Genomic DNA, 16,733 nt, shown 5'->3' on the forward strand with positions numbered 1-16,733 from the left:
CCATGCTAGAAAGCAAGCATCTCTCCTTTCATCTCCATCACGCCCCCGTGTTCCTAAAGAAAACACCTTTAAGCAATCTACCTTTCACCTCACTCAAAGCACATTGATCAAGAACACACCCCAAAAGGAAACCTGCTGCCTCATTCTGAATGTCGAAGAGGCAAGAGAGAGGAGAGAAGAATGTCGTCGCTCCCACAACCTATGGTTGTATACCCACAGTCCATGAAAGCCCAGCAGGTTCATGACTCCGAAGGCTCATATACGCCGGTCTACATCACGTTGGCTGTGATAGCAGTTCTGACGCTAGCAGCTTGCTACGCCGGACAAGTCCTCGCCTGCCGCTACCTGCGCCCGAGGCCTCGAAGAGACAAGGGAGCAGTAGAAGACGGGATCCAAATGGGTGTTCCTGCCGTCAATTTGGATGCCTCTGGAGGTGGAGGACGGAAGGCCAAGCATTTGGGAAGCAATCAGGAGCACACTGGAAGCAAAGGCGACGTCGGCAATCCTAACATAAGTCATGCTCCTGCTGTTGCACAGGAAGTTTAATTGCTACGAGCCTCGTCATCTCTTTCATTCAGACTTATCTCCTTTTGGTCTTACTTCTCTTCCATGATCATAAAAGATTTGAATACTCATGGCCTCTGTTTATTGTTATGAATTTGTAAGATTTGGAGTGAATTAATGATCATATTCTCATTCCTGAATGCTATATCGAAACATATAAACTCTTTTCAGTAATCGTAATGATGGTGGCTGGAAAATCTAGATATGTACTCTGAGGTAATGGTGCCAAGGGGCCGCACGAATCACAGCGACCGCACGCGTATGTGCACCGGTATTGCTCGGCGATGGCGGTCATCAACAGACATCACGGTCGGACAAGATGCGGTTGCCCTCTGGCTTTCCATTCTGCAAGCAGACGATGGGAGGAATGGTTGGGGTGTAGAGTTCCCCGAAGGTCTGCCAGCAGAAAGGCTGGTACATGTGATACTGCTCTTGCAGTGGCTTCAGCTCCACCCCAGTCAGGCTGATGTCCGAGCACGGAGAGGTGTCGCTGCAAGCGAAGTGCACCGGCTTCACCGTGTAGGTTCCCTTGATGTTCTCGTACGCGATGCCTGAGAGCGCCACGGCTGATGTCTGGTTCTTGCAGGAGCTTTTGTCACAGTAGAATTGATCGATGACGATGGGAGTTTGGACCTCTGTTACTCTTATGTTGGAGAACCTTATGCTCTGTGCAGACCCTGACCCACCCTGTGACGATGCATGGTGAAAACCATTAGATACAGCAAAATGTTCGCAGAGGAGTATTAGGGTGGTCGAGCCGGCACCTGCCAGGTCTTGATTCTGACGCCGGTCGTGGTGTTGTGCATGTTGACATCCCTGACCGTGATGTTGGAAACGCATGCCTTGGTGTTGTCTCTGCCGAGGCCTCCGATGCTGATTCCATGGCCGGGGCCGCAGTCTACACTGTGTATGTTGACGTTTGAGCATCCCGTTTGGATGGAAACACAGTCGTCACCTATGTTTAAGCAGAGGCAGCGTCTCTTTCGTCAGCCAGATGATCGGAAGTCTACACTAATGAGGTCCGAACAGGGGAAGAGGAGCTTACCACAGCTCATGTTGGTATGGTGAATCATAATATCCCTCGAATTCTGGAGATGAATTCCATCTGTGTTGGGGCTGCTGCCGGGTGAAGCGATGGTCACGTTGAAGACCTGCACGGCCTCGCAGTTGTCGAACTTGAGGTGGCACTGTGGGCTGTTTTGGATTGTGATGCCGGTCACCGTCACATTGTAACTCCCATAGAACCTCAATGCCTGCAGAACGCAATCAGAGGAGGAGAAGAAGAAGAAGAAGAAAAAGACAACGTGTCACTCATGCTGTCTTCGACATTGTTTCATTCACAGGGAGAAGATGCTAGCCAAGACATCTTACAGTCGGTTTCATCTGTGGCGTCCTCAGACTCAGCTCATCATTTATCTACATGGGAAGGAAGCAGATAAGAATGCTTGGAATTGGGAATCGAACTGGGTAATGGGAGTAGATGGTGAGGAGGCTTACTGGATCAACATCAGAGTTGGCGTTTGTCCACCAGACGCTGCCTCGCCCTTCTATCGTTCCGCTGCCTCGAATTGTTATTCCTCGCAGCTTTGTGAATTCGATCCACCACAGCAGCCCAACGCTCCAGTCCTTGGCATCAGTCGGAGCAATGACCATCCCATCCAGCTGCAACAGAGACAACAATTCTTGGCGTGTTTGTGTTCTACCACATAATTGATCACGGTCGATCCCATCTGTCTCCATGTTTGAGTCGAGAGATTACCTGAAACACAATGTTGGGCTGGCAGTAAGGTCCCGAGAACGAGATAGGGCCGACAAGGAACTCGAACTCTGCTGGAACAACGACAGTTGATCCTTCCACCTTACAAGCAGCAGCCCACGCATCCTCAAACGCCTGCATCAGTTCAAGAAGCCAGATCTGTGAGCATCAACCTTCTCCACCATTACCTCTGTTCGCAGAATCCACCTTAGAATGCACATTCCAGGTGGCTAGCTAGGTGGATTCAGATGCATTAGGAACATGAACTGATGAAATCAGCAGAAGATTCATGCTAACTTAGTTATGGCCATCACTTGTAGATCTAATTGGACTGACTGCACAATGCTGACATAACTGAAACTTTCAGCTAAATATGGAGGAGAAGGTAACAATGGTCACCTTAGTGTCGTCCGTGACGCCATCTCCCTTGGCACCGAAATCCAGCACATCGAACATGGCCGGCTTTGAGGCGTTCGGAGACCCTGTTACCGGGCACGGGCTCTGGTTCGAACTCGGCGGTGGACTCGTGTGGCCGCCGCTTCCTCCGCCACCACCATGGTTGTGACCACCACCACTTTTCCCTCTTGTCTTCTTCCTGGCCAAGGAGGAAGAGGGAGACTTACGCCTCCAATGCTTCCCTTTCCTTCCTTCGCAGCCATCCAAGCTTGAGCACACCAAAAGGACAAGCAGGAGGAGCAGCGCGAAGCACTTCAGCCTGAATACGCTCATTTTTACGTTTGTGTCTGCGTCGTGTCCAGAAGTGCGAGGAAGGGGGAAAAAGAAGAGAGTGGAGTGAGCGGTGAGAGGAGGGAGGGAAGGGTGGGTTTAAATAGCCACAAGCCTTCCCTTCCCTCTCTCTCTCTCTCTCTCTCTCTCTCTTTCTCACTATATTTCTTTCTGGCTTCCTTCCCCTCTTACATGGAAACCAAGAAGATGATGCTTGATTAAGGTTTCAAGGAGTGGCATTAGAGGTGGATTTCCATGGCATATGCTCTGCCGATGCAACAGGGGTGCGGTGGAGTCGATCGTGTGGCATTTTGCTGTGTGCATGGGTTTTGTATTTGGCACGTAAGCTGTGGTTACCGGACGCAAAAGCCAGAGGAGACACGTGAGTGGGTCTACAAGGCAGTGAACGTAGCAGCTCCCCTCGATCACATGCAACCGGTCACGGGTGAGAGGATACTGCTTTGTCCACTGCCGAAGGCAACTGACAGATAGAGAGGAGGAAGACAACAAAAGCAGCAGGGCCCCCTGCCATTATACCACCTATCATTCCTCGCCACTCCACTTCTTCTTCCCAACCAAGAAAGAAGGAAGTTAATTCATGATGCTTAAGAGATCTATTGCTGAAAGGAAGAGATGATTAATGGGGGCTACAGATCATTAGATGGAAAGACTGAAGCAATAGCCTGTTTTGAGCCTGAGAATTGGAGTCTATTATGTATGCTAAGTGGAATCACCATACAAAGCGGCAAAAGATCATGCAAGAAATGTGCCATGACATATAGAATATATTCCTCTCTTTCTTCGTTCCCGTGGTCCTTTTACTGCTTACAGTCCATAAAGGATTTTGGAATCACATGAAACCATCTCAGAGGAAATGAAGTGCTCTCTGTTGATTCGTTATCGATCTTTTGACAGCTTAGGAAATGAACACTGCTATGGACAAAACGAAACAAAACAGTGCCTGTTCTTCTCACATGAACAAACCTTTTCTTGTGAATTGAAGCTAAGTCAGATGCCAAACAAATGACTGAAATCCAATTAACAATCCTTCAATTCCGTGGAATGGGATCTGCAGCAACATCGTCTCCAGTGGGAGAGGACAAACTTAAGAGTGTGGTGCTTTTTCGTACTCTCAAATGATAGAAATGGTTGAACTGCAGATTTCAACTTAAACCTTACGAATATTTCAGTATAACAACAATGTACCATTTCATCCAATTATAATCCTTCAAGTACGATTTCCATTCTTCTAGTATTGCAGCCACAGATAGAGAGAAAATAGAAGTTGGGTCTCGGAGTGTAGTCATCGTTCAACTGCTCTCACATGAAGGCTCGGTGTATCAGAAAGATTATTCCCTCTTTTTACTGAGTAGTGATTGACAAAGACGGCCAAAAAGCTGGCTGAAATCTCTATCGACAGATGAATCTCCCTTGGCAAACCATTCAGCACATAAGAATGCATGTTCTTATGGGTAATGAAAGGGAATCTACAGGATCATTTTGGATTTTGTTGACATGATATAGCTCGATTATTTGTGATGCTTGCATGTCTTTTAGAATTCTGTTTCGGACTTTTATTATGGCACAGCAAGGAAAATATATCTAAATTCATCTGAATTTTAGAAAACCTCTGACCACAAGAATGAATGGTGGCAATGATTTGTTCCAAAGGACAAACCGCAGATTAATCTCCATTAGGATTGTCGTTCTCATGGGAATTAATGTGAAGTAGGAAGAAGCCAATCTGTAGTTTGTCTCGCATGCTATGTGCCATGATCCTCTTTCAATCCTCTGCCAACTTTGTCCCTGCTACTTCTTCCTTCCACGACACCTGCAAGCATTCATCTCTCTTTCTTTGTGCTTCCTAACAAATCATGATCTGCAGTAACCTCTTCCACTGCACTGCTTAAAAATTCTTGCTTCATGATGTGTGCATTTATAGTTTATTAGCATGCATCAACCTTGGTTAGTTCCTTTTCTGCCCTCTGTTCTTCCACTAGTCATATCAAGTATGTCCAGACACTAATCACAGTATCATCATAAACGCATAGGACACGGAGCTTTTGGGGAGGAGTGCTCCAGTGTTGTGTGTGGAGCTCGTGAGCTCTTTGAGTCTCGTGAACCTCCAAGCATTATAGAAAAGGGAGGTGTTTGTTATTGTTGCAGCTCACCCTCATGTCTCTCCTTTCATGGCTCTCTTGTCTTCTTCGTTCAGCTCACTAGGTGTCTCGAGAGCCACAACCTAGGTGAGAATACAACCAGTAAAAATCGGTTCCATCTTGGTGCGGGTGATGACGACAGTAGGAAAGTAAAGTTCTTGCTTTCGGAAGCTCCAAAAGGAACTGTTTCAGCTACATGCATTTTTCTCGTTCTTTCTGTGCTCATGTTTCTTACCAACCTAAGTTGTGCTTCTATACATACTAATGAAAGAGTAGCAGAAGCTCATAATACTGTTCATGATGCCATTGGAAGAGTGGTCTCTCTTTGTTGTTGGTTGGACTCTGAATCCTGAAGACATGCTGAAGCTTCAGACTTTAATATGGGGGAACTGTACACCATGATCCAAAGTTGCATGAGCAAGCAAGGATGATTCATGGTCCCCCTCATTCTGCACAGTAAAAACCTGCTTGGTTTACATGCCACTTGTCACCTGATGTGGATGACAACAAAAGACATTCAACAATAATTCACTTTCTCAGCAAGAACAGTAGACAATTAAGAAAAGAGAAAGGGGTTCGAGCATCATAGAACAGCAACAAGAAGCAGGAGTCACGGATCATTCTAGCACTCTCCAGGAACAGTGCCCAAAACATTTTTGACCTCAGAAAGCCTGGTGTAGCTTTGTGTACTTTGGGGTTCCTACTGCTTTGTAGTTCTGCATGTGACACTCTTTGAGGGACTCAATTTCCAGTGCTTTTCCTCTCGTTTTATCATGGATTTTTTGGACGTGAATCGGCTGGCCTTCCCTACCTAGCAATCACGGGCTGCCAGATGCGCAAGCAAGAACACCAAGGACACACTGCTTGGTGCCTCTGATGGAGTCTCCTTCATGCCCTCACCCTGCTGCCACTTGCGTTGCATGATGTGGCTTCCTCCGGTACACTGCATCCACGTGAGCTTGCGGCTTGATCTCGGCATCTACCTGTATCTGTCGGCTTCATACACTCGCGTGCAGATTGGTTGCATCTACCGGGATTAGATGATGGAAGAGTGCAAGTTTTCACACACACTGTGCGAGGAGAACTCATCAGAGAAAGATCAATGAAAGAGAGGGGAAGCTGATCTATTACCAGTCTCAATCCTGCGTGCCATGACTGTTCATCAGGCCACCAACCCTCCTCCTCCTTGAGACCCGTGCATTGGGTTCTGCTATCCTCTTATTAGGTTAATCAACAGGTGATGCGCAAGACCAGGTCAGAGGATGCATGGGGCCATATCAAGGACTCGTCCTTCCATCACATGCAGTAGAAGAATGGCTGCTTCTGCTATTTCTATGGGCGCTGCCTGACAGCACGATTCCTTTCTGAATGCAGCATCATGGTAGGGAAATAATCCCATTGTACTGTCCAAGGCAAGAGAATGATCCATGTCTTTATCTGCAATGGCAGTTCTTCATCTGATCTAGTTCAGAAAATTGAGAGAATATATATTGAATCAAATGTAAGAATTGATGCCTTAGTTCAGCCAACAGTTTTCCGGTGAATGAAGTGCTGCTCTCCATGATTGTCGACGGCCAAGGCATCGGCTACGCTGTCTGATGTTAAACCTGCATGCTAATAAGAATCAAACCATAGCAACTGTTAGGAATCGAGTCGCAACCAAAATCTTCGGCAGATTTGCAGGGGGGTGAGACAACACTGGTCACACAATGCATCTATGATTCTAATCTATCAACTCAGTCGGAAAGAGACAAGTATTATTAGTAAGAAGGCACACAATGTCACTTCAGCATTGTTGGCCACACTCTTTTGTCTTAGCTAACCACCATGCAAACCAATAGGTTGGTTATTATAGAGAGAGAGAGAGAGAGAGAGAGAGAGAGAGAGAGAAGTTAAATAGGGCCCCCTTCCCACTCTTATATATCACAAGTGAGCAGAAGAAATCATATAGAACACAATGCGTGTAAGATACAAAGTGGCAGCTCGCTTCTGCAATCTTCTGAGCCTTTGAGAATGGAGTCCTTTGGTGAGTTGTCCACCTCTAGCTTACACATTGGCTTGTTCTATAGTTTCATTTTTCGTTCACAGAGCTGGCCCAACATGGAGCTCAAGGGAGAAGTCTGTGTCATTTTCATCAAATGGTTGGAAGAATCCTCTTTTTGGTCACCGAAGTAGCTTACTCCAACTTGGAGTATTTCATATTATATTGCAGTGGAGGTGGCATTGTGCTCAAGAGCTAATAGAGGCACATCTCAAAGCATGAAATTTTTGGTGTTGATGCAGTCACTCTAATCTTCAACAAGTACACCAGTGATTTCCCTGTCGAACACCTGTTCAATGGTTGGCTGGGCAGCCTGGTAGAGAGATATGGTGGTCTTCTCCTGCACCACAATGTGAGTGTTACTGCTTTGAGAGAAGTCTCTTCCATGAGTTTGAGGATGAGCAAAATATGATATCTTGCTTTCAGCGTAATGGAGAAAGGGAAGATGAGCTGCTATGGCATCAACACAGTCTTCGGGACTCCTTTCTGGAAAAGAGGTTTGGCAAGAGATCTCTTCTATAAGTTGGAAGATGAGCATGTAAGCAACCTTCCTTTGAACACGATGGAGAAAGAAGGTTCACTGTCGGCTATTAAAGGAGAAGAAAGATGCAGTTGGTGATTCCTTCGAAACTCACAGCTTGTGAAAGATGCAGTCTTTCTGCAAAAACATCAGAATGATCCTACATTTCAGTGTAATTGAGCCAAAATATGGTATACATCTTTAAGCTATATGGCCTGTCTAATGGCTGCACTGAAGGCATGCATTTGGATCAACAGGGAATGCATAGTCGTATCAGAGGAATCAATGATTTGTTGATGCAATCTAGCAATTGCTCTACCAATGGAAATCAGCTCATTAGGTCAATGAGCTGACCAAAAGGAAGTCCTAATCATTGACTCTGTGTCTTGGGGCTGCCTCATGATGTTGATCCTGCGGTACATGTATTTCTCAGACTGAGTCACAACCCAGTCCGAGTTTGACCCGGTCCTAAATGCATTTGCTACATGCTGCTGCTAATGATTACAAGAACAATGTCGACATACTTAGCGTTAATCTTATCTATTCTCATATATTTGGATGGTAACGATCCTTCGTAATCAATCCGTGTATACCATCATGAAGCATTACGTCGAACACTCAGGTCAACCACGTCGATCAAACGGCATACTAAACCCGAGGCACCACGAGGAAGCAGAGACGACTCCTGGGAGCATCTGCGTGCAACGAGCTCTGGTCATTGCTCCGACCTTGCGGGACACTACTTCTTCCGCCTGCTAGCTGACGGAGCAAGTTCGTTTTCTGTGAACGAGGAACAAGGGACACACTGCGCGCGTTGCCCGGTTACCAAATCCTTGGTCTTTCTCCCATGGAGCAATGTCGTGAGCAACAGCAGTATCTGTTATGCTTCATTCACTCGGCATTTGCTCATCATCACGAAGCCGAGTCATGCATGCCACCAGATCTGATGCTTGTATTGCTACTGTCTATATAAGGATTGTATCTCCAGTTTCTCTTGGCAGCGAGGCGTTCGGTTAGGTTCCTGCTAGATTCATGGCGCAGGCTCGATCACCGGCAGGGCAGAGTGGGCAGCTGCCGGACTTGTCGCACAGCGTGAAGCTCGAGTACGTGAGGTTGGGCTGCCGCTACCTGATCAACCACATCCTGACCTTGTTGTTGATCTCCCTCGTGGCCGCGGTGGCCATCGAGGCCCTGAGTACTCAGTGGCTCGACCTGGAGTACGACCTGGTGAGCGTCCTCGTCGTCTTCGTCGTCGTCGTCGTCTTGGGATCCACTGTCTACCTCATGGCCCGGCCGCGCCCGGTCTACCTCGTCGACTACGCGTGCCACGTTCCCCCACACGAGCTCCAGATCCCGTTACAACTGCTGAAGGAGCGGTGCGGCAAATTCGGCACGTTCGACGAGCCGACCGTCGAGTTCCAGTTAAAGGTCCTCGAGCGCTCCGGGCTCGGCGAGGAGACGTACGCCCCCAAGGCCATGCATAGCGTCCCGCCCCGCCCTTCCATGGCCTTAGCCCGAGAGGAGACCGAGCAGGTCATGTTCGGCGCCCTCGACGCCCTCTTCGAGAACACCGCCGTGAACCCCAAGGACGTGGGGGTCCTTGTCGTGAACTGCAGCCTGTTTAACCCCGTCCCTTCCCTCTCCGCCATGATCGTCAACCGATACAAGCTCAGGAGCACCGTCAGGAGCTTCAACCTGGGCGGCATGGGGTGCGGCGCCGGCGTTATAGCCGTCAGCCTCGCCGGCGACCTCCTGCAGGTGCACCACGCCACCTACGCCGTCGTGGTCAGCACGGAGAACATCACCCAGAACTGGTACGCCGGCAGCCGCAAGTCGATGCTCATCGCCAACTGCTTGTTCCGCGTCGGCGGCGCCGCCGTGCTGCTCTCCAACCGCTTGGCCGACCGCCGGCGCGCCAAGTACAGGCTCGTTCACGTCGTCCGCACCCACCGGGGCGCCGACGACAAGGCCTACCGCTGCGTCTACCAGGAGCAGGACGACGACGGCAACGTGGGTGTGTCCCTGTCGAGGGAACTCACGGCCATAGCGGGCGGCGCCCTCAAGGCCAACATCACCACCCTCGGCCCCCTCGTGCTCCCCGTCAGCGAGCAGCTCCTCTTCCTCGCCAAGCTCGTGGCCAAGAAGCTGTGGAGCGACAAGACGAAGCCGCACATCCCGGACTTCAAGCGCGCCTTCGACCACTTCTGCATCCACGCAGGGGGCCGGGCGGTGATCGACGAGCTCGAGAAGAACCTGGAGCTGCGGCCCGTCGACGTGGAGGCGTCCCGGATGACGCTGCACCGGTTCGGGAACACGTCGTCGAGCTCCATCTGGTACGAGCTGGCCTACATCGAGGCCAAGGGGAGGATGCGCAAGGGCCACCGGGTGTGGCAGATCGCCTTCGGGAGCGGCTTCAAGTGCAACAGCGCCGTGTGGCAGGCGCTCCGCAACGTGCAGCCCTCGCCCCATGGGCCATGGGAGGACTGCATCCACAGATACCCCGTCCAAACATCCCACCGGATTGCTTCACCACGGCAAGACGCACAGCCACAGCCGCAGCAGCATTGACTCTGCTGTGACCTGGCATTTAGCCCTGACAACAATAACAAGCAAGAGACCGAACACAGACTTGTTTAGTGATCCTCTCTCGACACGATCTCATCATAAGACACTTTTCTCGAGTGGCTACAAAACTAATGCAACCGGAAATGTTCATGTTTTGGACCAAAATGGGAGAATAAGATATCGATCTGAATCAAGCAAATCACCTGTGTGTCGGAAGAGAAATAATGACAGGACAAAAGACTAACAAAAGAAGAGGAGGTGAAGCTGTCAACCAAATGCATTCTCCTTTACCAACAAAGACACGCTAGGTTTATTCGATTCTAAAGCCTTATCTACTGCCTCTTTGCTTGATAACAAAGAAGGATATGACTGTTTGGATGAATCAAAAGAACTTAAAGAGAAATCATTTTAACATGTAACTCGGAATACATTTGGGAAAACAGAGAAAGCATTCCCAGAACAAATGGTGGGTGACATTGAAGAACCAATACATTCTTTTAATACAACTATTCAAAAGACAAAGAAACCATGCAAGTAAACTTTTTCCTGATGTTCTCTTCATTCCATTATTTCCTCGGACAAATTTTTTCCACACACTGCCAGTAAAACTAGATTTTGCAACCTGGAAACCATGCACAAATTATACAAATGTACCGATACCTTCTCGTTCCACACAATGCACACGACAGAGCACCAAAGAATGTTAGCAGCCCCACCTCATGAATTTCCTTGCACTCGTAAGTTCTAAAGGCACCAAGAAATGATCAAGCTCGGACCTTCATTATTCAATTACAAGTTTATCAACCCGTGTTGCAGTTTATTTGTCTCCTCACATTGAATTGAAAATTTTGAAATCTGGAACTTCGAAGTTACAATGCAAACAGAGTTCCGTTACTGTTGAACTGAACTGTGATCTCCCTGAACAACAAATAGCTTATAAAATTTGTAACATTACAGACAAAATTTTTTCTGACAAGTGCCTCGATAACAAATTTCTTGAAGTTTGGATGTCTCGATGCAGATTTTACCCACAGCTGAACATGGTGGAGATTTTCCCAAGCAACGTGTCTCCGTCGTAGCACGCTGCTTAAGATATGTTAAGAGAACTCACCGGAAAGACCACTGGATTTCCTCAAGAGTTCTCCCTTTGGTCTCGGGCACCCATATTATGACAAACAGTACTGTCAAAGAACTCACGACGGTGTAGATGGTAAAGGTACCTGGTGATTTTAAGAATTATATTAGATGCAACCAGGATAGGTGCATATGTAAGATATACCAGAAGCATGTATTGTTGTTTTGATTAAAAACATTTCAACCTCCGGTGCTCCAATTCAAAAGCAAGTTTGCAGTCATTGTTATCACAAACGATGTCAACCAGTTGGCCAGTGTTGCTACGCTACCAGCAAGGCTCTTAATATTAACAGGCAGTATCTGCAGCAGAACATACAACGGTAAGCTGCAAGAAGACCCATGGAACAAAAAAGTTTGGAGTTTAAACATGAAAAGGAACATGTCAGTTAAAGAGGTTTGTAAGAGCTAAGAAATGCATCTAATGTTTTTAAGGTACCAAACATAGACTACATGTAAATAAAATTCAAATGAAAAGTTGATTTACTAAAAGTTTAAAATTCATTAACTCAACTATTTGAACCTACTCTTGAATCTGCACTATATTTTTCTAATCCATATTGCTTCGTGCAGGCTCAGTCAGATTCTCATGTTGGCCATATGGGGAACAAGAGGCTTCTGTTTCTAGGTTTTACGAGGACAATAGTGCTTCTCCTTCAACATACCCCTTGACCTGAGTCTTCTCTTCTTCAATATCCATATCTCAGCTAACAACCTACTCTTGATATATCTGTTTTAACCTATGAATTAGTTTTCATCATGAGTTTCCTAATGTTGACTTCTCTTCTAATGTGATATATGTCTAGTTTTATTGGCACTGGACTCAAACGTGAACAGATCCGACAGCATACTAAGTTCCCAAGTTGGTGATTCTTGTAATCCTTGTGAAGCCATAATATGTTCACTTTAATGATTGATGAATCATTTCTAGTGACATGAATCAACATTTTTCTTAAATCACTTTCATTTAAAACCTCTAACAAGAACACTGATATCTACTCGTTAAAAGCATATGAACCCTACATATTTTGCAGAACGACGAAAAGAGAACAAAAATATAAGCTTACATACCTCAGACATGATAATCCATGGAATTGCTCCCACCCCAAGGGAGAAGGCAATGACATAAGCCTAAAGAAACATACATAACTTAGTGATTAAGAAAATGTTACTCCTAAAGAAACTTGCAATTCATAGTTGACATATACATACCACGAGACCAACCAAAGACAGGATGCTCAGTACATAATAAGAATGAGATTCTTCAGAGAAGGCACCCTGTCTCCAATAAATTACAGAAACATTACAAATCATAGTGTTTTGATAAGCAACTACAAAGAAACTCCTGATGATATTAAAAGAAGGATGTTGAATTAAAAGATAGTAATTGCCAGTACTATTAATAATAACATGAACTAAAAGATAGTAATCTTGACACAAAGCAATCCAGAAAACAGATAACTGCCAGACTGACCTCCAGAAAAAATGCAACTGAAACTAGAAGAAGACTTAAAGTCATTCCTATAGTGGATATCTGCGACCAAAAGAAATTCAAATTTATTGCTAATTATTATGAGATACCAGCATAAAAGAGGAAAAAAAACTTGTTAAAGCTCACAATAAGCAGAATTCTTCGGCCAGCTCTATCCAGTAACCAGGTGGTAACTCCAGTAGCAACAACCTGAATGATATTTGATGTATTTTAGTATAAAGAAAAAATGAAACAAGTTAGAAAGATTCAAATAACATCCCAAATCGAGATTCAAGATGGGTACCTGAATAGCTCCAAGACCACATGTCGCCAGATTACCATTCGTAAGCCCTGTTTAGGATAGAAAAATAAAATTTCAAGTAGAACAACATTGAAATATTTAAAAGCTATATGGTATACCATTTGGTGCATGTGTATATAAAATATATTAACATGCATTAATTTACATGCATAAATAAGCATACATATATATTTGAAAGCCATGCAGAATAGATCTGACCTCTTGTGGGCCCACATTTTGAATAGATTAAGAGGTCTAATCGGAACTTTGTAATATGGGAACAGAAGATTCTACTATTACAGAAAAAGCATGTTTATTCAACAATATGAAAAATTAAGCATGGATGAAGATCTATTGTCATGATTCGAGCCTGATGGCTCTAGTATCATTCTGTCACGGACAAAGTTCTAAACAGGATGTTTGATGTAATACTTATGTATGTCCGTGTCTTTCTGTTTGTTCATACTTTGCACAGTATATAGAGGAACGGTCGAAGGCTTAACAGTCTCATTTTAGTTGGGTTTGGTGGCATTTTTAGGCTTGTAAATAAAGGTTATGTCATGTGGACACTTGCGAGAGTTATTCGGTCTATAATGGACCATTTTGACCCTTTGTTGTTTACTTGTGGATCCCGAATGAGGTGCTTTCTCTAAAGTGTTTTCTCTTTTGTAGGTCGACCATAGGAGGTTTTGGGGAGGTTGACCTTTGCGGACGGTTAAGTCCGTGACAATTCGTCACATGGCCAAAACCACTAACCACAATACTTTAACTAAAGTTGACAAAACTATACCCATCGGACCCTTACAAGTCAATCTTAGTTTTGTCCACTTCCGATATGGGATTAATCGGGACGTTACGTCCATGATTATAAGAGATCAACAACAAAAATAGAAAGATGGGAGGAGAATGCAAATTCCAACATAGCAATAAGGAAACCATTTCAATTTATCATTTTTTGAGTCATTTACCGGCAGCTTTGAAAATGTTGCTGGCATAAAATAGAATGCCGTTGATTCCACTTAGCTGTTGCAGCACAAGGAGACCAATGCCTATCTGCGGGTGTAGACAGATGCCAGATGAGAATAATGTGATTGTTTTTCTGAACACAAGACAAATCAAGATTTTTGTACTACTTCACCATAAGAGGAAGTTTATATCTCTTTTGTTTCAGTTGTGAAAATCGGATTGCTGTCCTTCTGGTTGATGATGCCACTGATCTCTGCAAAACGCAATTAAACATAATACTACAGAGACCAACACTCACATTTACCAGATCTTTTACACTGCAAAAGATAGGAGATATCCAGCTCCATACCTTAATTTCATTAACTTCCACAGTAATGTCAGCATCAAATCCTCTCAGAACTTGTAGAGAAGCTTCAAAATCTTCCATCATGCCCATTTTTGCCTGCATAGATAGGAATAAAAAAAATCTTAAAAATACAAATATGGCTTCTTGTTGGATTGGCACATCACCTTAGGATCCTTACCAGCCACCTCGGAGATTCTGGGATGAAGAAGAGAGCAGGTATGAGAATTGTGCATGGCAAGATACCTAACAACATGGCATGTTAAAGTCATTTGATCCAAAAAGTCATGCCAGATAAAACCCAACGAATATGCAGTTCAATGATACGAACAGAAAAAAAGAAAAGGAAAATTTGAAGTGGATGGCTAACAAATTTAAATGTGCAGAACAGAAAATTATAAAGATTAGTAGTCTTGTAGATCAATTTCTACATTTGTTGAGTTCTAAACAAGCAAGCATAAGAGGAAAGAATACAAAACAATAGCAAGATTTTTAGGCCAAGCAACCTAAAAATGTTACCTATTACTGCGAGCAGTCTCCAATGAACAAACATACCCAACAGATAAGCGAGCAAAATGCCAATAGTCACAGAGAGCTACACAATGAGGAGGCCAGAATCAGACATTAATGCCATGGAAAACCAACTGATTCCAAGAGTGTTAACTGTCAACAGGAAGAATGAGAGACAACAAAATGAACTTGCCTGATTCACAGAGCCAAGTGCGCCTCTCAAGTTCTGAGGTGATATCTCTGCTATATAGACAGGCACCTGATGAAACGTTAATAAACCAAGAGTCAAGCCACATAAATTTCGCGTAGATTGCATCAAATTCTTGGGGGAGCAGGGCAACAAACTGTGTAGGAGATCACACCAACGCCGAATCCTTCCAACAACCGACCCATATACAAGAACGACGAGTCCTTCAAGAGTACAAGACAAGAGCCTGAATTTAGGGAGGCAAACAACAAGAAACTTCTCGAGGAAAAATAAAAAATTGACGATGGCCCCCCAGAAGAACTCACTTTCGCAAAGGAAATCGCCAGCCAGCCGATGATGTTAGGAATTGAAGCGATCATCAGCGACTAGGGAAGCCAAGCATGGCGATCAAAAACTCATCAAGATCGAATTATTATGCCATCAGCAGAAAAGGGAACCGCAAAAAGGTCAGATCTGTCTCACCCCTTTGCGACCGATGTATTCCGCGATCTGGCCGCTGGCGATGGCGCCCACCATGGCTCCGACGTTGGACAGAGAGCCGAAGATCGAGAACTAGCACCACCGACCCACATGGTCATCACGCCAAGTGATCAAGAAATCTTCGCACCAAGAAAGAGGGAGGGAATTATGGACGATGCGTGGGGGGTTGCTGACCTCGGAGAGGGTGAGGCCGAGGTCGGCGATGATGTCATCCTGGGTGGGGGAGGAGTAGCCGCCGGTGAAGCCGAACTGGATGGGGCCGAGGGCGACGATGAGGGTGCAGAGGACGACGGAGATGGAGGAGTCGCGGATGACGGAGGCGGAGGATGCCATGAGGCTGGATTGGCGCGACCCCATCCCCATCCGGTACCAGCTCCCCGTGTGGAGGAACGGCTTCCTGAGGTCGCCTCGCCCGTCCTCGCTCCCACTCTCCTCTCCTCTAAAGCTCATCTTGCGTGCCTCCTCTTCTTCCCCCCTCTCTCTCTGTTTCCTATGAAAGCCTGACAACACAGGAAGATAACGAGCTCGAGAAGTATGCGTGCGAGAGAGAGAGAAGAGAGGAGGGACGGTTGGAGACAGAGACGCTGCGTTGGCTTTGACGGAGAAGACAAAGCCCAAAAAAATGGCAGAAGAAGAGCCTCAATGACAAGGCAGACAACCATTACAGCACAAATGCGACAGGATATAGACGTGCGGTCGTTGTCCCTATTTTAATTTTAATAAATAATAACATTATTTTATTAATTAAAATAAATTATTTTTTTACGAGATAAGTGACGAAATTTCAACATAAGATTAACAATTATATAAACTGTTAAAATCTTCACAATTATTTTTTAAATTTATATATATATATATATATATATATATATATATAAAGATCTTACGATAAATGAAACACATTTGGAAAGGGCATTTGAACGCGAGTTGGGACACGAGCCCAATGCTTCATCACAAGATCGGATCGTAGTTATCCACAATTAATTTAGAGA

The 16,733-nt window shown here is 45.4% G+C and overlaps 3 protein-coding genes across 3 annotated transcripts; 1 reads left to right on the top strand and 2 right to left on the bottom strand.

Moving 5' to 3' along the window:
• Positions 1-674: 674 nt before the first annotated feature.
• On the bottom strand, positions 675-3,216 carry LOC103984312 (polygalacturonase At1g48100-like). Its single transcript, XM_018826782.2, has 7 exons — positions 2,720-3,216; positions 2,324-2,455; positions 2,062-2,226; positions 1,936-1,980; positions 1,610-1,817; positions 1,329-1,519; positions 675-1,251 (listed from the first exon to the last, which is right to left on the bottom strand). Exons 1-7 carry the CDS (start codon positions 3,047-3,049, stop codon positions 859-861), a joined length of 1,464 nt encoding a protein of 487 aa, XP_018682327.2. The 5' UTR covers positions 3,050-3,216; the 3' UTR covers positions 675-858.
• Positions 3,217-8,970: 5,754 nt separating this feature from the next.
• On the top strand, positions 8,971-10,412 carry LOC135612267 (3-ketoacyl-CoA synthase 4-like). Its single transcript, XM_065108346.1, has one exon. The coding sequence runs from the start codon at positions 9,051-9,053 to the stop codon at positions 10,332-10,334; it is 1,284 nt and encodes a 427-aa protein (XP_064964418.1). The 5' UTR covers positions 8,971-9,050; the 3' UTR covers positions 10,335-10,412.
• Positions 10,413-11,092: 680 nt separating this feature from the next.
• LOC103984313 (sugar transporter ERD6-like 4) lies at positions 11,093-16,397 on the bottom strand. The gene is made up of 17 exons (XM_009401798.3): positions 15,916-16,397; positions 15,724-15,813; positions 15,567-15,626; positions 15,399-15,464; positions 15,247-15,312; positions 15,063-15,138; positions 14,725-14,789; positions 14,550-14,642; positions 14,373-14,453; positions 14,203-14,287; positions 13,238-13,284; positions 13,081-13,143; positions 12,937-12,996; positions 12,675-12,740; positions 12,534-12,593; positions 11,651-11,765; positions 11,093-11,551 (listed from the first exon to the last, which is right to left on the bottom strand). The coding sequence occupies exons 1-17, from the start codon at positions 16,189-16,191 to the stop codon at positions 11,439-11,441; spliced, it is 1,482 nt and encodes a 493-aa protein (XP_009400073.2). The 5' UTR covers positions 16,192-16,397; the 3' UTR covers positions 11,093-11,438.
• Positions 16,398-16,733: the final 336 nt, after the last annotated feature.

Source organism: Musa acuminata, chromosome BXJ2-5, assembly GCF_036884655.1.
Source record: "Musa acuminata AAA Group cultivar baxijiao chromosome BXJ2-5, Cavendish_Baxijiao_AAA, whole genome shotgun sequence".
In the NCBI taxonomy this organism is placed as follows: domain Eukaryota; kingdom Viridiplantae; phylum Streptophyta; class Magnoliopsida; order Zingiberales; family Musaceae; genus Musa; species Musa acuminata.